Source organism: Crinia signifera, chromosome 1 (genome assembly GCF_055691185.1).
Source record: "Crinia signifera chromosome 1, ASM5569118v1, whole genome shotgun sequence".
Lineage (NCBI taxonomy): Eukaryota > Metazoa > Chordata > Amphibia > Anura > Myobatrachidae > Crinia > Crinia signifera.
Window position 1 is genome coordinate 331,338,574 of NC_139217.1, and position 25,881 is coordinate 331,364,454.

A 25,881-nucleotide genomic window follows, 5' to 3' on the forward strand; every position below is an offset into this window, starting at 1 on the left:
CACAGTCCTGTCTGAGCAGCACCTCTGCCCTCTAAAGCTTGATACACTTCCCCCATAGGGCTGACATGACATGTTTTAAGAGTGAACTTCTGATGATAAACATGTCAGCGGACAGTATTGACAGACTGCACCAGTTTTGATTGAACCAGTGCCAGCGTGACTTCTCACTACCCTGTACACAGGCTCATCGTTGTGTAACGCCATATAACTTCCACAGCACAGGGCGAGTCCCTCACACGATCCCTAATCATAGAGTTACAATACTGAGGTAAAAACGCATCATACACTCGGGCAGGTTTCCATTTCCAGAAACAAAACGGGTTGTTCCTGTTGGTCAGGCCCTGGGAGCGGATATACTGTGCTCCCTGCTGTGTCCCGCCGCTGGTAGAACCACCAGAAGCGCAACAGCAGCGCGGGTGACAGTTACTGGTTGTGAAAGAGTTAACGCAACGACGGGGAAGCGTAGCCCCGCCCACAGGGGATGAGTCGCTGTATGCCCAGCGGCGGCTACTGGGCCCAGTCAGATATAGCAGCGGCAGCTCTGCTCTCATCCGTGCAGCAACCATGAGCAAGGACGGCGCCGCGGAGCAGAGAGACGAGGCCGAGGACGGCGATGTTGGGGTCACCCCTTTTAACCCCTTCCTGCACGAGTTTCACCCCGAGGGGTTCTGGCAGAAATTTCGGGTGAGTTGCAATAGAGATGAGAGGGCATTATAGGAGGTCACAGTGTGTCAGCCATAGGCAGTAGCTCTGGGGGTGCGTGTCACTGGCTGCTGGGAGGGGGGCACTGCCAGTGTGCAGCAGCCTGCTAAAGTTCTGCAGTGGGAGGGAGAGCTGCTCTGTGCATACAGGGAAAGCAGCACTGCAGATAGGGGGGCAAAGTAATGTACAGTGCAGTGTATATACCTGCATCACTCGGTGCACTACTGCCTCATCGTTTGTTTGTTTGTTTGTATGTATGTATGTATGTATGTATGTGTGTGTGTATGTGTGTATGTATGTATGTATATATATATATATATATATATATATATATATATATATATATTTTGTGTGTGTGTGTGTGTGTACACACACACACACACACACACACAGGCTTTTACAGTGTCAGTTACAGTGGTGGTCAGTAAGAAGTCTATAACTAATGCATAACACAAAACTCCTTGGTCTGGTGCCAGTTTGACGCTCACACATTAAGATGCACCCCTAACCTCTGCCATCAGTGCTTCTCAGTGTGTGGAAAGATGAAAAACCTCCAGAGTTGCGCTGCCACAACACTATTTCCTGAATTAATGATGTCAATAAACCTTTTATTATATGTGGAAGTTTTGTGAAAACTTTAGTACATTGTTTGGAACTTGTGTCCACCAAAATGCACCATAGAGGTGAAAAACTGCTCTCATTTCAAATATATGTGGTGAGATTCCGGATGCTTTATGCAGTATCCGGATGCTAGTGTATAGGTACTGTAAGCAGGTTCTAAATGTAGATGTCGCACTGGTCAATACAAGCTTTTTATTTAATTTTTTTTATATGGTTTTGCAACATTTGCTTCCATCCACATGGACTACAATTGGGAATAGCAACCTAAGCGGAGAAAGCATATGTTTTTACTGACGTTCGCCATGCATTAAACATTCAAGAGTTGACCCAAAAAACCTGTAAAAACCTTTATACTCAATGACCTAATTACTGTAGGTCTATACCACACCTGCAATAAACTTCAAGGTGTTTTTTTTCTGTGTGGGGTAATGAGGACAGAGTTCCCTGACCACTGTGCTAGAGTGTCCATTACATGGTCTGAAATTGCTGTCCTACTCTTAAGGGGCTGCCCTCACCTCATGGTAACTGGCCAAACCTCTTAATAATGGGCCCTTACAATGGTATTTTCATAGTGGTCCTTTCATACCTCAGTCCAACACTGCTTGCGTTATTCAGTGCAGGGTGTACGTTTTTATATGCGCCATATTTAAATGTCAACCAATCACCTTGTTTTGTGTGCACATTTTAAGCTTTTAATACACTAAGTTCAGCTATATATATGTATTTCCATATGTTACAGTAATGACTATAAATCTGTAAACCTTTGCTGAATATTGCTTACTAATCACAGTCACAAGATTGTGCACTGAGGACTGCAGTCATGCAGAGCTGATCTATGCTTAGGCTTGTTTTAAGTAGTTGGTTATAATAGGCCTCTGTGTTGTGCTATCATGTGTTTCAGAGCTGTGTTTAGCCCCGGGTTCATGGCTTATTTGGGTTACATGTAAGTAACCTGTATTTTCCTAATTAAAATAAAGGGTGGTTATGTAAGATCTCTAAATAAAATTTTTATTTATTTCTTCCCCTACATTTAGGACGTTTAAAACTATATGTATTCAACATTACTGGACTGCTTACTGCTCACCTTAAACATGGCCCCTGTCCCAGAGCGTAGTGACAAGAAGACAGCACTGTTTGTGAGTCTGTGCTAGAGGCCTAACTGCTCATTAGTAACCAGGGAAACATCAGCGTTTGGCTTCTCACATCTCTGTTTATACAAATAGCATTCTATATACTATTTATGATTAACCAGAGCTCTTGACTTAGAGCGATTTGATGCTGCTTGTAAATATTTACCATATCTGTCAGGTTATTGTAGTGACTTTTCAAACTAAGTATATTTAAATCGTCCCATTATTCTTAATATACATATTTTAAAACCTCCCCTTACAATTACTTTAATATATATATATATATATATATATATATATATATATATATATATAAATCTTGGCTGATAATTCTCATTTTATTGAGTCTTAATATGGTTACACACTGGATCGATACCAAGCTGATATGCCATTTGGTAATGACTTATTTCCTATATCGCTCAGTTTATATGCATGATCGTGATTGGTCGTTAGCGACTGTCACTGGTCATCCGTATTGCACATCAAATCTAGCAATATTGCTATTGATTTGGTGCCTATCATGCAGTGTGTATGCCAAACTGGGCGACAAATGATATGTTGGACTTCTTTGATGTCACCTTTATGCCACCCCTTAGAATGGATTGAAGGAGCGATGATATATCATACGTGACCAAGCAATATCATTTGTTAGGCAGATTGCAGTGTGTGTGTGTACGCTCAATCTTTCTAGTTCTGGACTCAATGGAAATCGTCCGTAAAGCCGAAATGATTAGCATTCACCCCAGTGTGTGCCCAGATTTATTTAATCAACTGGAGTACTGCTAGCATGTATCTGGTATACACATACCACAGATTGAGCAGCTAAGTGCTAGAAGCCAGATATGCATCTTCCATGCCCTTATATCGTATAGAACATTCTCTGCAGTGATGATCGTTTGCCAGCAACATTGTTTTGGATCTGTGCCTTGCTTAAAAAGAACTTGATGTGAGTTATAATTAAATATAGGATTTACATTTGTGCTTGTATAGTACAGGGAGTGTGGTGGTTTACGTTATCAGTACCTAATGTATCATATGTTCATACTTCCTGACAGTGAAAGGCACACAGTATGTGTACATTATTGGAAGTTCCTTGCTCTAACCCTGAGTTACTATATATAGACTGTACTCTACTTGGCAAGATCCTATTAATTTTGTGCTGCAATGGTCTTGCAATGATGACCGCAAAGAGGTGTTTTTTTTTTTTTTTTACAAAGTTTTTGACCATTGGGGGGTAACTGGGAGTGACGGCAAATATGTAGGCCTGTCAGGACCATTTTCAATACTTATCTGAGCCTGCGAATCACATCCCATAACTCTAGTCTTACTTCCTGCAGCCATAGGGCTACTCAGAAGTACCATAATTGGCTGTTCAGCGTTCTACACTGCATCTTTGTACACAGCCTCTGGGACTTGCTAAGCCTCTGGTGGGCATCTCAATTCCAGTCCAGGTGGCTGCAGCATTTCATAAATGTTGTACATTTGCTGTGTTACACATTCACAGCTGTGTCAGTATTAGGGTACGTCCCCCAAATCAGGCCTGTAATCTGTATTATCCTTCTAGTTACCATCTGCATGGTGGTCCCTCGTCCAAGTGTACAGAATGCTATTTTCAGTATAGTGATCATTGATTCTATTCCAATCAGTCTTTAAAGTGAGATAAACAGAGAGCAGTTTGATGGGTGTGGTATATTAGGTAAACGCATGAAAAGGTCGACAAGTCTTCTTTTTTTTTTTTTTTGATTTTTTTTTTTTTTCCAACACCGGAGAATCTGGACTCTTAGAGTCTAATGGGCAGTACGGATGGTGTAATGGTTAGCATTACTGACTCACTTCACGGAGGTCCTGCAGTTCATTCCCGCCATGGCCCTAACTGTGCGGAGTTTGTATATTCTTCCTGTACTTGCGCGTGTTTCCTCCGGGTACTCCGGTTTCCTCCCACAATATAAAAATGAACTGTTAGGTTAATTAGCTCCCAACAAAATTAACCCTACAATGAATGTATGTGTGTTTACATGTGGTAGGCAACATAGATTGTAAGCTCCACTGGGGCAGGGGCTGATGTGAATGTTTAAATATTCTCTGTAAAGCTCTACGGAATATGTGTGTGCGCTATATAAGAAACTAGTAATAAATAAATAGATGCTGCTCCTGGCCAGAAGCCTACCTTCACTACTGCTGCACTCTGCACACTTTACCACTCCCAATTGGAGACCATGTAGAGCAGGCATGTCCAAACTGTGGCCCCCCAGATGTTGTGAAACTACACATCCCAGCATGCCTTGCCATAGTATTGCTATTCGGGAATGCTAAAACTATTGCAAGGCATGCTGGGATGTGTAGTTTCACAACAGCTGGAAGGCCGCAGGTTGGACATGCCTGATGTAGAGGGTAAAGTATGAGGGGGGGACCATTAACCCCCCCCCCCCCCCCCACCCCCCCAAAAAAACAAAAAACTCATGTTGACCTTTTGTCGATCTGTTGACTGTCGACATAGAAATTCTCAACCTACCACCCTGATCCCCAGTTCGAGCACTGTCAGGAATATATATATTTTCGGTACTTATGTAATATCTGGGCTCCCGTTTTTCTTATGAGACCGCGTCCCCTCGCGGGGCTCGCTGCGCTCGCCACACTATATAAAATCAACTCCATGCGTATTTGGATAGTAGGGGTATGAAAAAATGGGGTGCATTTAACATGGGAGCCCAGATAATACATAAGTACCATATTTTCTGTATAATCTTGTCGATACTTCTGTTTTGAAGATGCAGAAGTCATTATGACTAACACTTATCTACCACTATGTAAACACTAAAAAAGTAATCTGTTCATATTAAATGTTCTCTTCGCACCTTTTAATCACTTCTTACTGAAGACATAGTAAAGTTATAACTACTTATCATATTCTGTAGCAGTCCTAGGCTTTTTGTAGATAACAACAAGGTGTAATAGATTAGGAAACTACCTGCATATATAAGGGACTGGCTGCATCTCCTCAGTGTTTGTTCTGACTTGTAAGCAGACTGACAGTGAATTATTTTCTAAGTTTTGAATTGCGTCAAATGTGATAGGAAATGTTTATGGTTGTTTCATATCTTTCTATTACAGCATAACCTCGCTTTTAATTTATTCAGAAGCTCTACTAACTCTGGAGAGGGTTGGGGGTCATTTTAGAATGCCAAATAGACAAGATGCAGCCCAAAACCAATCTAGATTCCCCCCCCCCCCCAGTAGCGCACGCAGGGGGGGTTTCTGAGTACCCAGAAACCCCCCCAGGAGTCTAAGGGACTTAGGCTGATAGCTGAGGGTCCCCTCTTTCCATGGGTATAAGAATTTTGAAAATCGGCCCTTGGGAACCGGAGATATCTGACTTCAAAGCAGTGGTCCCCATCCAAGCCTGTTAATTGCTCTTCCCAGTCAGATATTTCAGGTTATGTCTGATTTAGAGTTTTTCTGAGGGTATATTCCAAAATCTGGGACTCTCCCTCTTTGGGGGACACTAGTAGCTTGTCTCTACTGTTCCCAGAACCAGAGATATCAGCCTTCCAGCAGCTGGTTACTGCTCCAGCTCCACACACCTGGTATGTAGTTTTATATACTCGTTGGCGGATTGCTCTGCCTCCTGAACTCTGATCCCCTAGTTCCTAATACCATTTGGTAGGTGGGATTCTCTAGTTTTTAATTCCATTACAATCTAAGAAATCTATTTCTGGGAACTGGAGATATCTGCAGTCAAGCAAGCTGTCCTCCAACCAGATAATTATGAATAACAAAACCACTCCACTATACATCCCTCCTCTGCATATTACACATCCTCTACCACCCTGGAAATTATGTATCAGGGCCCCTTCATTCAGCCCAATGCCCCCTTCTCCCACGCCATCTCCCACCATCTGTGCAGTAAAGGGGTAATTAGTGGAAATTACTGATCCATGCCCTACATGCTGAGTGGTTGATATAATACCCCCTACCACCCGTGGGACATCAAAGCTTCCCCCACCCCTACCGCTGGAGGATCGGTAGGTGCCCCAATACATTGCTATGCCCAGGGGTCTACACTGCTGTTGACGCCCCTGTGTGTGTGTGTGTGTGTGTGTATATATGCGTGTGTGTGTGTGTGTGTGTGTGTGTGTGTGTATATATATATATATATATATATATATATATATATATATATATATATATTTATTATTATTATTATTATTATTTATATACATTTGGTCTATCTATAATACTTTAACTGACCCGGCATATACTGGGTCACCTAAGTGTCCATCTCCGTGCTTTGCTCCGCCCCTCTGGAAACCCCCTTCTGAAAATCCTGCGTTTGCCACTGCCCCCCCATGCAGGTATACATATATTTCCAATAAAATGTTCATAGCTTTATAAAGCAAGGTGGCAGCATCTGTGGGGAAGAAGTTTGCGTTGGAAAGTGTAGTGAGGGGGATTTTTTTTTGTTTTAACGTACTACTTAAGACCATGGGTAGTATTGAATGTCTGCAGTGAAGGTGGCTTGTTTTTGGCGAGGATCGCAGAAAACAAGCCACCCTCACCATTTAACCCCCACGCCACCCGCTTGCCCTATTTAGCGTTCCAGGGGACTTGGAGAGGTTCGCCGCTAATGCAGTTATAACGACACAGAAATTGTCAGTATCATTTATATGGTGACACCAAGGGGTAAATGTTATAGGGTGTGAAACTTTGGCCATAGAGTCACCGTATTTTTAAAGTGCAGTCATTTACAAGCAAAGCCAGGTTTCTTTTTATACTTGATATACCCTAAATTTTGCTGGGTAGTAGTTAAGGTGGCCACAGCGGCGTAGCTACGTTTTGGGTGCCCCCCGCCGCCCATTCAAAACCCCCCCCCCCCAATCCCCCGCAGCCTTACCTTTCGCGCTGGTCCCGGCGGCTCCGTTCTTCTGCTGAGGACCACCACAAAATGGCAGCCCCCATACAGCAGACAGTTTCAGAGAACTGTGTGCTATATGGGGGCGGCCATTTTGTGGTGGTCCTCAGCAGAAGAACGGAGCCGCCGGGACCAGCGAAATAGGTAAGCCTGCGCGGGATTGGGGGGAGGTGTAACTATAGCACCGCAGCCCCCGGCGCCCCCATATGCACAGCGCCCCCCCCGCGCGGTGGCGGGGGCTGCGGTGCTATAGTTACGCCAGTGGGTGGCCATACATCAGAAAGACCTGCTTACAATCGTGATTGTGTCCAACTTTCCCTTCAAAACCCCTGCAGTCCTCAGTGGTTTTTGGACACACAATTTACTCACAATCCCTCATACAATCCAGCTGCTGTATGATTAAAGCTTAATTTAAATAGGGGGCTGGCCTACTAGGATCAAAAGGATCTGAGTACCATGAATCCCTGTTTTATTAAATTTTTTTTCTACTATTGTGTGCACTCGAGATTGTGTGATTGGATACAATGTCTTACAGGTGTATGGGGGCCTTTAGCTTAGACCAGGGGTTCTCAAACTATTTTGCTTGGGACCCCCTCAGACAATAAAAATTATTACAGGACCCCAACAAGTTACCACAGAATGGCCGCCACATGTGTGGTCAGTGAAGTGACCGCTATTGTAATAGGGAGGCAGTGGGTAATGAGGGGTGTAAAAGGGGGAAAGGTGGATGGAAGAGGGAAGCAGAGGGTGTTTACTTAATGAGTTATCCCCTGACACCCCCCCCCCCCTCCACAGACACATTAATCTGATGGTCATCAACATGGAGTCGTGACCCCATGCTGAGGGGGTCGGGACACACTTTGGGATCAGGACCCACAGTTTGAGAAACGCTGGCTTAGACCCTATTTCCACTGCATCATAGTCCCAGCTGGCTTTCATTTTCACTGAACTCTGGAAAACTTGGTAAAGTTCAGCAAAACCTGTGGATGTTATTAAAAACAGTTTATTCAACTGCTTTAGTATTTATAGATTTCACTGCACTGTTAGATTTTTTGGTACTTGTGTATTAGCACGGATCCCACGTTATTAACACATATAATCGCATCGCATGCCATACACCCAATGCACAGCGATACAATTTTAAATTGTATACGATTTGTAATTGTATAAGCACCCTAATGGGGGCTTACAATGTTAAATGCACCCCCACTATGAACGCCAACCCGAAGCGTGGCGAGCGCAGCGAGCCCGTAAGGGGTGGCAGTACGCGTCCTCCGACCTTTTCGTACCGCCACTATCCACGTCGACGTGGAGTTGATTTCATATAGAGTGGAGTGATTTTATATAGAGAAGCATGGCGAGGGGACGTGTATTACTTTACATGTATTCCACGTCCCCTCGCGGGGCTTGCTGCGCTCGCCACACTATATAATATCAACTCCACGCCGACATGGATAGTGGGGGTATGAAAAGGTCGGAGGACGCGTACCGCCGCCCCTCGCTGCCTCAAGGTTGGCGTTGATAGTGGGGATGCTTTTAACATACTAAGCACCCATCACGTTTAATTATCCTATAGGGGGCACTTTTAACATTGAAAAACCCATTAGGGAGCTTATACAATTTTAAATTGCATACCATTGTAAATGCGATACAATGGCATACAATGCGATGGTATAGAATTTAAAATTGTATAACATCGCCTGCCATCGCGTAACATTGCATCGCATACCATCGTATGCCTTATGGTCTGCGCTGCGATGAGCACCGTGCTAGTACCGATTTATTTTTAATCTTTTCCCCCTGCTAAAAACTCTGCTAGTGCGAGCCTATTTCGGGGTATACCTGGCAATTACCTGGGTTTTTCAGCAGTGGAGAAGGGGCATTGGTGTCATGCCAAAAGCATAAAGAGAAGTAAGGAATGAAACATGCCATCCTTACTGTACATAGTTTAGGTTTGCTCCATTGTTAGTAGTTAGGATTGCCTTGCAATAATCATAATTCTACATCACTAGTAGCTCTGTAACCTCCTGTCAGTACAGTTTGTCTTATACTTTTATGAAATATATTCTTCTACAAGTTCTAGCAGTGTCCTATTGGTGTGACTGTCACTTACAGACAATTGAAGCCGTTATGTTCTCATCTGAACTAATTAAAAGAACAGTCTAGAGGTTCAATGGAAACCATTGGTATAGTTGAGGCACTTTGTGATTTCCTTAATGAAATCAATGGTTTGCTTTATTTCCATTACTGTTGGTCATATTTATTAATGGTAATCACTCCTCCAAAAATTATTTCCTTTTAGGGAAAGTTAAAAAATGTAATATAGAAATAAAAAAATTGCAATTCTTTTAATGCCATGTTGGCTGGATCCTCTAGTCCCTGAAAGCTCTAATGGCCTTTGTGCTCCTTCCCAGGTTTACATCTCGGCCTCTATAAAACATTCATGTAATTGGAAGGTTCTTTGGTAATGATATCAATCGTAACAGTCTCCTAACAAGAAAGATTATTGAGCTGGAAGTGCAGCCAATGGACACTTCAAGAAAATAGGACTTTTTTTTTGTATGAACTAATTGAACTCTACACAAAACATAATTAAAGTTGTCTGTTACTGCAATTAGGAAATAAGAGGAGGATTAAAGAAAAACGGATTTCAGTTGATGTCTGTTCAGAGTTATAAGTCCTAGTGCACTGTTACATGAAAAGAGACTGGGGCCTTTTTATCAACGAGTTTTAGTTATTTAAAGCTTGTTGCATATGATAAATGGTGCCCAGACCGCACTTTTTACCTGGTATTTTGGCGGGGTTTTTTTTACAGTTTCAAAACTAATAAAGCAGTTTTTTTACCCGTTTCAGACCTGTTTTTTTTTTTTTTTTTTTTTTTTTTCATCCTCTGGGTTTAAACGGGTTCAATGTTGTGAAGGGACAAAAACTGCATTAAAAAAAACCTTTGAAACTATGCGCTGTGAAAGGGGTTTTAGCTGGCAGACCCATTTTTAGAAATGTTTTAAAATACTGGGTCAATGCCGGTTTGGTGGTCTGAAAGCTGCATGATTGTCATGTTTTAAAAATTACAGTTGGAAGCTGATTAGCTGGAGCAGCAGTAATCAAATGCAGCAAGTTTTAAATGGCTAAAACCTGTTGATAAATAAGATCCACTGCTAGATAAGCTTTATAACTTTATAGAGCCTCTGTAATAGAATATGTATCTCTCCTAAAAATACAAAAAATACATTTGATTAGCAGACCCACTTTACTGGCCATTCTGTGTTTTATGTATTAGGAATAAATATCCTTCAAAGCTCTGAGTCCTAAGGTCAACTTGTTAATCACCCAGTTCTTTTTTTATTTTACCACCTGTCTAGATCTCATTTATTGTGACTTTGAAGACATGGCTGTGGTCGTGTATTTCCAAGACTTACATGGGGGGAAAACAACAATACTCCTCTAACAATGTTGTGTGTTTATGTATTTCAGGCAGAAACAATGTGCGTATTGCGTTAGTTCCTAGATACGATATAATTTGTAGCAGTGGTATTTGCTATATTTGTACATCTACTTCCAAGAATGTCTTAATAGAATACATATATTTCTACAAAACAGCCTTTCTGTGGCCCATATGTTCCCACCATGGAAGATGTAATTTTGTACATTTATACCACTTGCTCATAGCAAATTATGAGGTCAGTCCAGTTGCCTGTAATATGCTATTGCCATGTCATGTTAACACTGACGGCACCCAAGCACACGCCCTGCGATGGTTGGTTTCAGCCCTAATTCGCACAAAATGGGAAAGCGAGCACCTTTGTGCAAATTCTGGCCACCTGTAAAATGTGGCTGCTGCTGCAATGATTTGCACACGAGATCATCATGGCTAATTGGATTGACCACTAAGTTTTTCACAGGTTAGATTAGAAAGTGGTAACCCTTAGCGGAAAGTTTCAGTTATAATGCACCATATTTTGCCTGATTAAATGAAGGCCTCATACATCAGATGTATTGGGGCAATGTCCGCATACCCCGACATCCAGGACGGGGAATCGGGAATATGATTTTTGGTCAGAATCCCTAATTATTGCTGGCTTCCCATGGATCGGTCAGGCAATTGGCACTTCCTAGTGGCTGATGTATGGGAGTGTAACATGGGTACAGTCCAGCAGTATCTACTAATCGCAAGTCATTTTCAGTTTCACCTTTTCATGTGGGTGACCAAACCAGATAAGCTTCAATCCTTTGTCCCATGCAAGTGCTGTGGGGAAGCAACTGTGCCGCTCCCAGGGCCCTGCACCCTGTAAGACTGCATCACCTGCACAGCCCTTGTATGGTTGAGTGAAGACTGCACTTACTGTATGAGCATCTGTCAATTTAATGCACGTACTGTATGAGCATCTTTCATTGGCTGATAAAATTTCTCCTAAATTTAAGGTTGGTGCTGGGACTTGTTTTTAGCTCGGTGTTGTGACATTAGGCAAATTGCCTGGTATGGGCTCTGGGAATATTTTAAGAAAACTGATAAGCTTTTCGTGCAAATCTAGTTTTTTTTGTAGACTAGCTGTCTGTCCTTGTAATCTGTGGCTTGTATAGTTCTGGCTTCAGGCCTAGAAAACCAATTAACAGCATGTTTACATTGATCTCCTGAGTAGGACTTCCTGTGGAATAGGCCCCATGTCTGTTCTGTTCAGTGTCACAGCACAGTGGTTTACCCTTTCATGGCCAGAGGTTTTTTATACAATGGTCACCAGACCACATTTAATGGATTTTTTTATGTGTTGGCTAAATTTTATATATTTTTTAACAGTAGTGTTCCCTAATTATTGTTAGCCATACATATAACATCCGTTGCATTTTACAGAATGGTAAAATACAATAATGCAATTGTCCAAGGTTCATCCGTAGTGACTCCTATTTATAATGTAGGTCCCATGAGTACACCAGATCTGTGTGTGTGTTGTAAGATGTGAACACATTGTCAAACCTGCTAGGCTACATTCTTTGGTTCTGATTTGACCGAGGTTTGATTAATCTGACCGATTAAATAAAACAATAGAATATACCTTTTTGTATCAGGCTGATCTAAATTTTGTTAGAGTGCAGTGCAAGGGTTAAAACCTGAAAAAAATATTCTATGTTTACATTTTGGTTTACGACAGTTCCTATATTTTTTTTACAGTTCTATGTACTGGGCACAGTCCTGTTCCCCTTGCGCTTTCTACTGGCCGCCATTTTCCTGTTTCTCATGTGGCCGATTGCTGCACTTCGAGTGGCTGGGATGACCGAGGAAGAGCTCCGCCGGCCAATAAGACACAGGCGCACGTAAGTACAAAGCCAGTCACTGTGCGAATAGTGGAAGTATATATACTGTAGGTATTTGTCATCATTATGCAGTGCAGCACAGTCATTTATTGCCATTTCTTCCCTTTCATTGCCCATTCCATGTGTTTCCTTCCCTTATTCATACAGTTTTCTGCATCACCTGATTTACCTTCTGAGCCGCACTATGTTCTTCATGTGTGGCTTCCACTGGATCACCATCCGTGGCCGCCGTGCCTCCAGCTCTGAGGCCCCACTGCTGGTTGTGGCCCCTCACTCCACCTTCTTTGACCCCATTGTTACTGTGGTTTGTGACCTCCCATCCGTTGTGTCTCGAGTGGAGAATCTCAACATACCTGTGATTGGAGGTGAGCAGATTAATGTACCCTTACAAAAAGCCACATGCTTTTCTAGTGTATTATGCTGTCGTATACAAAGGTTTAGGCGTGTCTTTTGTTTAATTATTGATTAAGGTAAACATTGGTAAAGTATTAAACAATACTTTTCACAATGGAAATTACAGGCAGTTTTTGTGTCAGATTAAAGTTTATTTGCTGTATTATCTTGCATGCCAAATAGTTATACACTGTTGCAGTTGAAGAGTAATGTCTCAATAAATGTAAATTTAAGACCACATGTCCTGCCAGCAACTGGCTGTACTATGGGAACGCCGTTCCTTGGATTCTTGTCCGAACTGGGGCAACCTGTGAAGGAGAGGCAGAAACAGTGCTGCATTTGTAATAGAGGTGCTGATTGTTGAACATTCGGTGATTCATGTTGCTCTGTCTACGTTGAAAGCTAGAGTGTATACAGAAGCTTATAGGAATGTGAAAAAGGTATGCTACTATAATCCAATATAACTGAGTAAAACAGACATATTACTAGTGAATAAGACATGCATGTATAGATTAATTTAGTAACCTGTAGAAGTCTTTAAACAATGGGGCAGATGTATTACGCCTTAGCAAGAGATAAATGCAAGGGTGATAACGAGATAAACGTTCAGCCAATCAGCTCCTTACTGACTTTTTTTCAAACACAGCCTTTAACATGACAGTAAGCAGGTGATTGGCTGGACATTTATCTCTCTTTATCACCCTTGCATTTATCTCTTGTTAAGGCTTAATACATCTGCCCCATAGAGTTTTTTCAGGAGTTCTACACACTTCACTCAAAATTGTTATTCAAACTGAATTTTGCTCCAGCTTTGTCCTCTCTCCCTCAGCACTGCTTCGATTCAACCAGTCTATTATGGTGTCCCGACATGACCCAACATCACGGAAAAAAGTGGTGGAGGAGGTGAAGAGACGAGCAACATCAAATGGGGAGTGGCCTCAGGTGGAGTTCCTGTTGATTCCTATTCACAACTAGATATCCTCATACACTTTGAGTAGACCACTGATGACCATTTTCTTTCCTCCTCATTTTATCCATTTCTTTCTGATATTTTATTTTTATTTATTTTTTTATTTTTTGGTCTATAGGTTTTATTTTTCCCAGAGGGCACAAATGGTAATGGGAAAGTATTATTGAAGTTTAAACCGGGTAAGTATAACCCTCCGGTGCCCCAGCTATCACATGGAGAATGTATTTTCCTGCTCCCCTGGTGACCATTGCCTTATTTTGTAGGTGCCTTTGTGGCAGGTGTGCCTGTTCAGCCAGTATTGATGAGATATCCCAATAAATTGGTGAGACATCCATGTTTGGAACTCCTTCTTTTTTATTATTTTCTCAAATAATTATTACTTTCTGTTGTCTTCTTCAATTGTAAAACCGTTCAAAGCCTGTAATGACATTTATTGCACATGCCATACAGTACACATGTACCTTCCAAGCTCTTACATAAATACATATGTTTCTATTTAATGTAACTAATTTGCTAATTCATGTCCTTTTTTGCAGCCAGCAACAATTTGGACATGGAAAGGAAATGGGGTGTAAGTAATTAGTTTTTTTTATAAATATAGTTGAGACTGTGTAGCCTTGTATTTTTATGCAGTTGGATCAGCTAAAGGGAGGAGTAGACGGAGTCATTCGATGTATTCAATGCTTTTTGCTCGCTGTCACAGCTTGCGGGTCAGTATTCAACTGACCCCCTGCACACGTCGTGTCCCCCTCACTAGGTTTTTGGAGCAAGGGGGAAACTGTGTGCAGCTGCTAAAACATGTAGGCTTGTGGCTTAATGCAGTGGGCTCCCTGCATTAGCCGTGAGCCTTGCTGTTTGGGAAATCCTCGCCCTCATCTGACGGTGAGGATTTTCCCGGCGCGTTGAATAGGGTGAGTGGCCGGCGCGGGGTTATAGGCGAGGATCGCTTGTTTTCAGCGATCCCCGCCGTGTAACCCCCTCACCAGCTGCATTGAATACAGTCCATTGTGTCTACTGCTGCACTAGTTCAATGTTTATTCCATTAACCAGTTAAATTCAAACAATGACCAGTATTTGGTCAAGTGCTTTATAATGTGACATAAACTGGGCAGACTTGTTTCTATTGTGTTACAGAAGCTCTTAATACCTAAACCTCTTTGGGCAGGAGATGTGAGGGGGGTATATTCCCATGCAACCACCCCTTGCATCCCTTACTGGTGGTCTGGAAAATTGGCAATGTTGCAGAACAGTGTTCCCCATTGTGGAGAATAAGATACTGGCTAGGCAGGGAAGATGTAGGTGGGCGATTGTAGCATTCACATGTAGCTAGCACGTGTAAATATCTATGCAATAAGAATATAAATAAGCTCATATGTTAACGAAAATGAGAACAGCTGTGGTGAGTATAATCGGGTTATGTTATGTGGTATGTGGGTGTGTCTTTCAGTTTAAATTTTAACTCCTTTTGTTTGTTTCAGATTAAAGGTCCTCTGGCTCACAATGTCTCAGTTTTACATCAACCTGGATATAGAGGTAAGATTCTGCAATTTCCTGTTTGTCTCTGAGCCTGCTGACCTCTGCTAATGTTGCGATATTGGCAATGACCGAGCAAAAACTGGAGTAAAAGTCCTGGTCTATTAGATTTTTTTTTTTTTTTTTATCATAGTTTCAAGTAATGTAAGTGCAAATGTATGCCTGAATTAATGTTAACTGCTGAAGGTTATTTCTTTTAAAGTAGAACATTATTTTTTTTTTTATTTTTTTTTTGTGAATTATCTTAATGTCCATTTCATAGAAATAGGTGGCCATTTTAGACATTGTGGGGCAGATGTATTAAGCTTTAACAAGTGATAAATCCAAGGGTGATAGAGCGATAAACGTCCAGCCAATCACCTGCTAACTGCCATGTTACAGCCTGTGTTTGAAAAAAGTCAGTAAGGAGCTGATTGGCTGGACAGTTATCTCTCCTTCTCACCCTTGCATTTATCTCTTGTTAAGGCTTAATACATCTGCCCCTATATTACACTTGCATGATTGTTAGGCAGTTTCTTATTGGGTAAAAACCTTTACATCTCTTTACATGGCTTTTGTTCTCAAACCAAAGTTTAAAGAAGAATTCCATGAAGTCTTCTCTTATTGCAGTTTTTGCCAGTTTATCATCCGACTCCTGAAGAGAGATTGGATCCTGTATTATATGCCAACAAACTGCAGACGATTATGTCAGAGTAAGTCAGAGGGTGTAACAGGCTGGAGAGAGGAGCAATGGCTGAGAGAGTGGGAGGATGACTGCACGGTCGGTACAATGGAATTCGTCTATTTCTAATCTCTTTAGAGCACTTGGGAAACCAGCAACAGAGTTTGAGCTGATGGGGGATACACCGGTAACACCTGTCGGACACCTGAAAGTTCCATTGGACCCCAAAATTTGGGAATTGGGAAAAATTCTGCGCAAGGCTGGGTGAGTAACTTTGGATAGTCTGGATATGAGAGGCTGAATGTAAACACTCATATATTGGACTATGTCCTATGGATTGTCAAAGGTGCACATACAATACAAACGTTCATTTAAAGTAGTACACAATCACAATTTGTGCCTTTGGTATCCAGCAAATAATAATTTTCTTTAAAATGAGAATGTACAACAACTAACGCCTTTAGCAATGCCAACTGAGATACATTTTGTGTTTGTACCCCTCACACTTATGGAGGAGTTAGGTGGTGTCTTCACGGAAATATGCCCCTTTGTGACCATGAAAGAGTATTATATTTGCCTGTGAGTGACACTATTTACACTGCCGGGTGTGTGACGTCAGTGGAGGTGGGTCTTGAGCCGGCGCAGTCTTTTTAATTGCGGTGAACAAGTCCTGGGTCGCACCCGGGGCTGGTTACACTGCTCCATGAGCCATGTAGAAACCTGGGATATTTCAGGCGGCGTAAAAGGGTAACATTGACACCTTTGCTTTCTAGGGGATCCGTATACTCAAAAATCATTTCATGCACAAATTTATTTAAAAAATGATGTATAAAATTATCTTCAGGCTGTGAGTATAAGGTTTATATGAAACAAATGCATTTTGTGTTTAGACTTGGGTCGCAGGTGCCGGACGGGTTCCCGACAGTCGGGATCCTGACTGTCAAAACGCCGACAGCCGGGTGCCCGACGGCCACCCGCTATTTTCCCTCGTGGGGGTCCACGACCCCCATAAAGGGAGAATAGAATATGTGGCTCGCGTAGGCGAGCGCAGCGTGGCGAGCCCACAAGGGGCTTATTTGCGCTCACCATGCTGTCTGACTCCGGGCAGTCGGGATCCCGACTGTCGGAGTCCCGTACCACACCCTTGGGTCGCATCCCCAAGATATCTTTTTATGGAGGGCAAGTATTCCAAAACACAAAAAATCCCAAATACTTTTAATCCCAAGCATTTCAGATATGGGAGACTAAGGGGGGTATTCAATCTGGGATTGACATTCGGAATACCAAGCCATTGTAGTCCCGCTCGACCGCCAAATTCAATGTTCCGAGTGACGGAAAGTGGGCGTGTTTTAAAGTCTGACTTGTTTTGTCAAAATCCGCCATTGCAAATGGCAGCATTGAATAGTTGGCGGCTGCTATTTCCCCTGACTGACTACCCCCCCTAAACCTGTACAATAGCAGTGTTCTGTGGCTGCTGTAGTCTATATTCTTATTAATAAAGTGATATTTTCAGTTTTTCTGCAGCAAAAGCCTATAGTATATTCATTTCATCTTGTGAGGGGAAAGTGACAGAATTTTGTAATAATTTACACTTTGATGGCTTCATATTTTATGTGGAAAATTTGATTTTTGCCTACTAATAACACTGTTATGTGCGCCTGGTGTAAAGCAAGCGCATGTACTCCAGGAGAAAAGTAGGTGCATATACTGCCTTACACTGCAGGATCACAGGCACATATACTACTGGAGTAAAACCGGTGCATTATGCTTCTGCAGGCTCAGGAGCATATGCAAATGACTCCAGAAGTAATGCATGCACCTATACTAATGTACACTCCAAAAGTAAAGCATATACTACTGCATGCTCCTGACACACTTACTACTGTAGGCTTCAGTAATAAACCAGGCGCATATGCTGCCGCATGCACCAGACGTAAAGCAAGCTCATATACTAATGTACACTCCAGGCGCATACTACTGTACACTCAAAGAGTAAAATAAGTGCATATACTACCGCATGCTCCAGGCACATCAGCTGACGGAGGCTCCAGACTCATATGCTACTGTACACTCCAGGAGTAAAGAAAAAACTATTCCGAACCCTAAGTGGGCTCAGACTATTATAGACTAAAAGTAACCATTTTGATTGCCAGTTAGGCTATTGATCTATCTGTCTGCACAATGCTGCATATGCTAAACATCTAATTAAAAATATTTAATTGTTGGTTTAAATTTATTAGAAAATTGTGATTGCCTCGCCCTGTATGTGGTCATACACAAACACTTCTAGTTGTATTCAATTGACTCCAGCCATTTCAGTGACGATTGTGGTAGACCTTTTAATCACACTAAATCTGTGGTTCTCAACCATTTTTGAACCTGACAAATGTATTATGACTACTTGGTATATGGCCCTTATTCTGGTTCACTCGCAAAGGCAAATTCCTTTTCAAATAGACAAAACCATGCTGCACTGCAGGTGGGGCAGATGTAGCATGTGCAGAGATTTAGATTTGGGTGAGTTATTTTGTTTCTGTTAATACTGACTGCTTTTTCTTTTGTACAATGCAATATAGATTTCACTTTGGGCAGTATTCAATGAGGCTGAATCGCCATGTTCTACGGCGAATGTGTGCTATTTTGGTGCTCTAAGGTGAATCTTTTTACTGAAAAAGTGACTCACCCTATTCAACGTGCGATATTCGCCGACGGTGCAGTGAATGACTGACAATTCGCCGTCTGATAGTCACCGCAATTCGCTGTGGCTTTTCAATGGGTTTTTCAATTCGCCGTGAGTGTATTCAATGATCAGATGGCGAATTGCTTTCTAAGTGATTTTCGCCGTGTGTCACCGTGTAGCAACCCCCATCTTTTTTTTGTTGAACTGGAATGTGAACGTTTAAAATGATGTGTGTGTGTGTGTGTGTGTGTGTGTGTGTGTGTATGTATGTATGTATGTATGTGTATGTGTTTTTCAATATATTTTTTTTTTTAATTTGGTGTAAAAAAAATCAGGAATTTTATTATGTGTAGGGGCATGCTATTTTTATTCATGTGCTTACAACCTGCCGCCGTCCCCCAGCTTGCCGCAGGGGTTAAGAATTGCCGCCAGGGGCTCGCTGCATAGGGCAACAGGGAGGGCTGGCAGCGAATGCTCCAGCCCAGCGGAACATGGCGACTGTGCAGCAAATTCTAAACAGGATTCGCTGCACATGCCGAGTATTCTCATTAATTACTGCCCTTTAAAGTAAAACCCCACCCAACTTTAATTATATCTGCACATATTTCATCTGCCCCACCTGCAGTGCACATGGTTTTGTCCATTTGAGAAGGAATTTGCCTTTGCGAGTGAACCAGAATAAGGGCCTATGTCTCTCCTGTAGAGTTGGTTCATTGGGAAGATCAGAATTGTGAATCCTTTGTTAAAATCTACTACAGATAGGATCAGTAACCTACACATAAAGTCTCTTGCATGTAATTAATACTGGAAAATAGGATGGTTGAATTACATAGTATCAGACCAGCCATTCTATAATAACAATTAATGCACATCATCCGCAGGTTTTCATTTGACAGTGTACAGGGATTGATTGATCTATGTCTAGAAGGAGTTTGTTCTCGAGTGGGATTGGATGAGCTGGCGGAGAAGTTGGGTCTCACACAGAGCGATGTCATTTCCCGAGTGTTCAGTTACTTCCACAAGGTGGGTAGACTGAGGCTATTATTATATACTACATACGGCAGTGGGACTGGTGTTGCATTTTCTGTGGTGAATGAGAGGCTCATTAAGTACTGTAAGGGAGGGTATGCGCTAGAATGGTATCTGAGTAAAGGCCCCCATACACTAGGGCGACTTGTCCTTAGGACAAGTCGCCCCCGACTTCCCCCTGAGCTTCCCCGGCTGCTCCCCGGGGGAGCTTGATTAGATTGGCACTTGATGTGCCATTTTTTACATGTGATAAATCGTCTCGATTTATCACATGTAAAAAAAAACGGGGAGCAGAGGGGGGGGGGGGGGGGCTAAAGAGCAGGGCTGCTGGTGAGAGCAGGGGGGTCTGGGGACGCTGCGGGGGACACAGGCGGCATAGAGCCGGGCAGAGGGAGCCGGGAGCTGTCAGTGCTAGAAAAAAAGCCTATACAATGAATGGGCAGCCTGTGATTGGCTGAGCGCTCTCTCAGCCAATTGCTGACTGGCTGAGAGAGTGCTTAGCCAATCACAGGCCGCCCATTCATTGTATGGGCTTTTTTTTTTTATTCAGTACTGACAGCTCCCGGCTCCCCCTGCCCGGCTCTATGCCGCCTGTGTCCCCCGCAGCGTACCCAGCCCCCCCTGCTCCCTCCATCGCCGTGCCGCCCCACTAGGTCCCAAGTCGGGTGGTCGGACGTGCAGCAGGTCCGACCACCCGACGCAGATCCGATGCGCACGGGACCGCGCATCGGATCTCGGGACATCAAAACTAGCCGATTTTGGTCCGATTTCGGCCAGATCCGACTGATCTGGACGAAATCTGACCAAAATTGGCTAGTGTATGGGGGCCTTTATTTGCCATATTGGACTGTCTATCTCATTGTCTAATGCTGGGGTAGCCAACCCTAGTCCTCTAGAGCTACCAACAGTGCATGTTTTGCAGGTCTCCTTACAGAATCACAAGTGAGCTAATTAGCTCCATCTGTGTATCTTTTAAAGTGTGTCAGTGATTAATGATTGCAGCTGTGCAGCAGCTAGGTTGTCTGGAAAATGTGCACTGTTGGTAGCTCTCGAGGGCTAGGGTTGGCTACCACTGGTCTAATGTGTACACACAATTGTGCGGTACTTTGGGTCACATGCGTCATCGTCTGGTCGGTCACACTGCATGGTCAATCAGACATTATTGCATGCATGGCTGTTCAGTGTATTGAAGTATGGATTGAGCTAATGTTCCGTCGTTCATTACATTAGGATATATTCTGTCTTTGGGCGAGCTGTAAAGGCGAGCAGTGCCGATTAGCTCGCGAGTCAGTATTCAAATGCCCCCCTTCACTCGCTGGTTCTTTTCAGCAAGGTGTAAACGGCGAATGCGGCCACCAAACGGCGAGGCTCTCTGCTGTATGCGGCAAACCTCGCCGTTCCAGGGAATCTGATATCCCCGGAACACAGAACAGGGTGAGGGGGTTAGACAGTGAGGATGGCCATCCTTGCCACAAAACCCGCATTGAATACTGCCCATTGTGTAGTACAGTATGTCTCATGGTCTGGGCAGAAAGAAATTTGGCCCGACCATCAGGATGATTGGTCTTCATTTCGGTGTGTACCCACCGAAATCTTACAACGTACCTCTGTGCATTTGAAAATATTTAAACTGTTGTGTGCTGAATGCTTGCAAAATGTGATATGATGATTGTGTGGGTTGGGATAGAATATAGTTATGCACCCCCTATAGAAAGAAGTTATCTAGTTAACATGTTTTATTCCTTTTTTTGTGTCATAAAAGTTTAAATTTTGTCAATTTCACTAGTTACATTTGGTACTTGTGGAGTATCACGGCTCCCATCGTATGGCATTGTATGCCATATGTAGTGGCATACGATGGTATACGATGCGATTTTTGGTCAAAAATCGTATGCGATCGCATTGGATGCCATACGATGGCATACAATTTTAATCTTAAATGCATTAAAATTAGTATGAAACGTTAATTGGCCCCCAAATGTCATTTTTCACTGTGTACCACCCCCCAATATCAACGCCAACCCGAAGCGTGGCGAGCCCGCAAGGGGCGGCGGTACGCGTCCGCCGACCTTTTCATACCCCCACTATCCACGTCGGCGTGGAGTTGAGAATAGAAAGTGTGGCGAGCCACCGAGCGGACGCGGATACCTGTGAAGCCCGCGCGGGGACGCGTATAGCTGTAAAGGTATCCGCGTCCGCTCGCCACGCTTCGGGCTCGGTGGCTCGCTGCGCTCGCCACACTTTCTATTCTCAACTCCACGCCGACGTGGATAGTGGGGGTATGAAAAGGTCGGAGGACGCGTACCGCGGGCTCGCTGCGCTCGCCACGCTTCGGGTTGACGTTGATAGTGGGGGTGGTACACTATGAAAAATGGCATTTGGGGGCATTTCACAAGTTTACTACACATTTCAATGCATTTTGATGCATTTCAGTGCAAAATCGGGTGCGATCGCATCCGATTTGATCGTATGCGATTTGTTAGCATACGATCAAGGTCGTGGGAGCCGTGATACTCCACAGCTACCTTACATTTTAATAGAGAAGTCAAATAAAACATAAAAAAGTGCGTTATCCTGGTTCACTACTCCTAGCTAACTCCTTCTCAAATGGACAAAACCATGTGCACTGCAGGTGGGGTAGATGTTAATTGTGCAGAGAGAGTTAGATTTGGGTGGGGTTTTACTTCAAAGGGAGATCTATATTGCTGTGTAAAAATAAAGCAGTCAGTATTTACCCTGCACAGAAACAAAATAGCTCATCCAAATCTAATTCTCTGCACATTTTACATCTGCCCCCCTGCAGTGCACATGGTTTTGTCCAACTAAGAAGGAATTTGCCAGGAGTGAACCAGGATAACCCCCATAGTGAGATCCAGCAACTAAAGTAATTATGTTCTGAGATTATTGATATAGAAAACTTGGCACAATAAAAAAAAAAAAAAAAAAAGAATGCATTGTCTCAGTGCCATTTATATTGATAGCTTATTATCAATTATTTGATTGGAAATTTTTCATTTTGAAAAGAGTTGTATTGCCCTCTGAGATTAGATTGAAAATCAGACTTAGATATTTTAAAATGTGTACTGGTACATAACATTGTGTCTATCCTCAGGATGCCAGTGGGATGATTGATTTTCGAGAGGTCTCGCTAGTTTTAGCCGCTCAAGATGCCACACGCTCTGCAGAGGAGTTGGCAAAGCTTGCTTTTGATGTGAGTGATATTCTCTGAGCCATTAAAATTACTTTGATAACAGGAATAGGAACTAAGGATATATCTTTTCTTTCTTTTTTTTTTTTAAGATCTGTCACTTTCAGTAATAGTTAATTTTGTCTATATCCTGTCTCCTGTACGTTACCAATGTCCTCCCTCCTCTCTCATCTAGCTCTTCTCTACCTGTGATGCTGATGGCTGCTTTCTGCTCTCTGCTGATGGGTTTTCCTCCATCCTGCGCTCACTTGTGGGTTCACCTCCTGCAGATAGTGGCAAGATCTATGCGGAGCTCTGTTCTCATGAGTGTTGTGGCCTTACCCAAGGTAAGAAAGGAAATTGCTGGAGAGTAAGCCTGTCTGGTAAACGAAGTATGAATGTGATTGCGCAATGGAGCCATACACCAAGTTGGCCAAACAGATGTGATCCAACTGTGCTCATTACATGCATCAAGGTTTGCTTTTAGACCCACAACTCAGTATTATTGGACTAAGTGCCCAATATTGGTGCAATTAACATTGGCGTGTGAGGAGGTATATTTGAGAAACAACTGATATAGTCTTACATTGCTGTTTATGTTAAGGTCTCCAGCATGTCACTTGTTGGAGACCATATGAAGGCAGAAGGACCCACAAATGAAGGCATCTGTAGTGAAGGCTTGGCAAATCTTCACAATAGAGGAAACCCATAATTTGGTTATGTCTATGGCAGGGGTGGGGAACCCCCGGCCCTCAGGCATTAAATGGCCCCCGTAGCCAGTTTGTGTGGCCCACCCACTTGCCTGTCCGTCTGCACTGGAGACAATGAAGGGAGTCTCGAGTGAGGTGGTGAGTGACATGGGCGGGTGCGACATCACGCGACAGGCGTCTAGCAGCCGGGCGCCGGCAGCAGTCATTGAGCGGCAGCCGGAGGGGTTAATACTTTTTAAAGGTGATCATTTTGATCTGGCCCTTGTATGGAACCCATAGACCTTTTCCATAGATTAGGCAATCCTTGCCTGCAAAGGATTCTCAACAAAGTATTTAAAATTAACATTTTGTTTCTTGTTACTTACTTGTACAATTATATTTGAGCTCCTTAATTACAAAAATGATTGCAATTCACAAATGTGTTCACATCATTTGCATCTCCATTGGTTTATTTCAAATCCATAGTGGTAGTATACAAAGTCAAGATTATGTCACTGTCCAAATATACATGGACCTTAACTGTGTGTCTAAATATTTAATATATAAACATATATAATCTGATGCCAGAATACTTGTTTTTACTTATCCTAAGTTGTTTTATTTATTTGTCAATAGATGGATTTCTGGGATTTGCTATTCGCCACCCTTGTTATCGTCACCTCTTCCTGTTTTATCTGCGCCCTCCAGCTTCTGGACGTAAAAAGCCTTCACGAGTTCAGCAGAATGGGGGCTGTGCTGGGAAGTACAAACCTGGGGACCGTCTTAAGTCAGATTGACACAGTGAGGGTGGGGGGGGGGGTTTATTGGGGCTTGGGGAGGTGGGAGGGTCACTCCAAAGTTTCTTGGCAAAGGAGAGTTTTTATGTCTACCATAGTTTGATAGGAGTGCCCAGCTGCTCTGCCCCTGAACAGGGAGAATACTGCTCAGTATGGGGTAGAAGAAGTTGGCTGCACAATAAAAGTTTTCCTTTAATGGTGGTGGGCCAAGAAGCTAGGTGCAATAGATTTAATGGAAAATGTAAGCCGTATAATTCTGCATGTCTGTGATGAAGGAGCAAGGATTTCTGGTTTTCAGGAAGAGACATTATTTGAGGGACATGCACAGAAAGGGGGTGGGGTGAAACTTGATAAATATGGCGAAGGAGCAATATTCTGCATGTTTGTAGCCTGGATAGGTACAGGTGCAGATTGGGGGGTGCCGTTCATACCCCAAATATCTCAGCTCTCAGGGACACAGCCTCCCTTCCCCCAGAGAATTTTAAATTTTTACCTTTATTTGGACATTTTAATTATTATGGTCCCCATGTATTATTGCTCTTGTCATGGTTCTGAATATTATAATTATTTTTCATAAATATTCCAGTGTATTGTGGTTTTTTATGTATGTAGCATGCTAATTGCTTTGTCGTGGCTTAGCGGCATTGGTAGATGGAAGAAACATTGAATGCAATTGTAGGAAAGCAAAACTGAAATTTACATGCGATTTGTCACGGGTTGATAAATTTCTTGCAATATATCTGATGCGAAATAAACACTCAAGTACAAAATCTGACATGCAGACTCTCCGGAAGCTGCCAGGGAGTTCAAGGGAAATCTGATGCAATTGTAGGCCTCAGATAAATTGCCCTATTGCAGTGGTTCTCAACCTCGGTCACCCAGGTGCACTCACTATTCACTGACACATTTTAAAAGATCACAGGTAGAGCTAATTATTTCACCTGTTGGAGGGTCCTTAGGACCGAGGTTGAGAACCACTTCCCTAGTGTATGGCCACCTTTTTAACCTTCTCAAAGGGATTGGGAAGTGTCCCCAATCAATAGTTCAATGAAAATCAACTAAGGCTACAGAAATGGGCTTTATTGACCGCCTAGAACAAACACTGCTGGAGGTGCATAGGAAAGTGTTCTCTTCTGGTATCTTGTAGATTCAGAGACTATTTACCTGCAAGAGATGCATGGTGGCACTATCTAATTCTCTCTCTCTCTCTCTCTCTATCTATCTATCTATCTATTTTTTTACCTGTAGTACCAAAAAAGCAGCAGATTGG

At 42.9% G+C, this 25,881-nt stretch overlaps 1 protein-coding gene across 1 annotated transcript; it reads left to right on the forward strand.

The window, feature by feature from the left end:
* The first annotated feature begins 337 nt into the window (after positions 1–337).
* On the forward strand, positions 338–25,191 carry LPCAT4 (lysophosphatidylcholine acyltransferase 4). The gene is made up of 14 exons (XM_083145195.1): positions 338–684; positions 12,530–12,672; positions 12,820–13,037; positions 13,895–14,007; positions 14,154–14,214; positions 14,299–14,357; positions 14,572–14,606; positions 15,514–15,568; positions 16,178–16,260; positions 16,368–16,493; positions 19,791–19,932; positions 23,051–23,149; positions 23,322–23,472; positions 24,451–25,191. Exons 1-14 carry the CDS (start codon positions 565–567, stop codon positions 24,609–24,611), a joined length of 1,566 nt encoding a protein of 521 aa, XP_083001321.1. The 5' UTR covers positions 338–564; the 3' UTR covers positions 24,612–25,191.
* Positions 25,192–25,881: the final 690 nt, after the last annotated feature.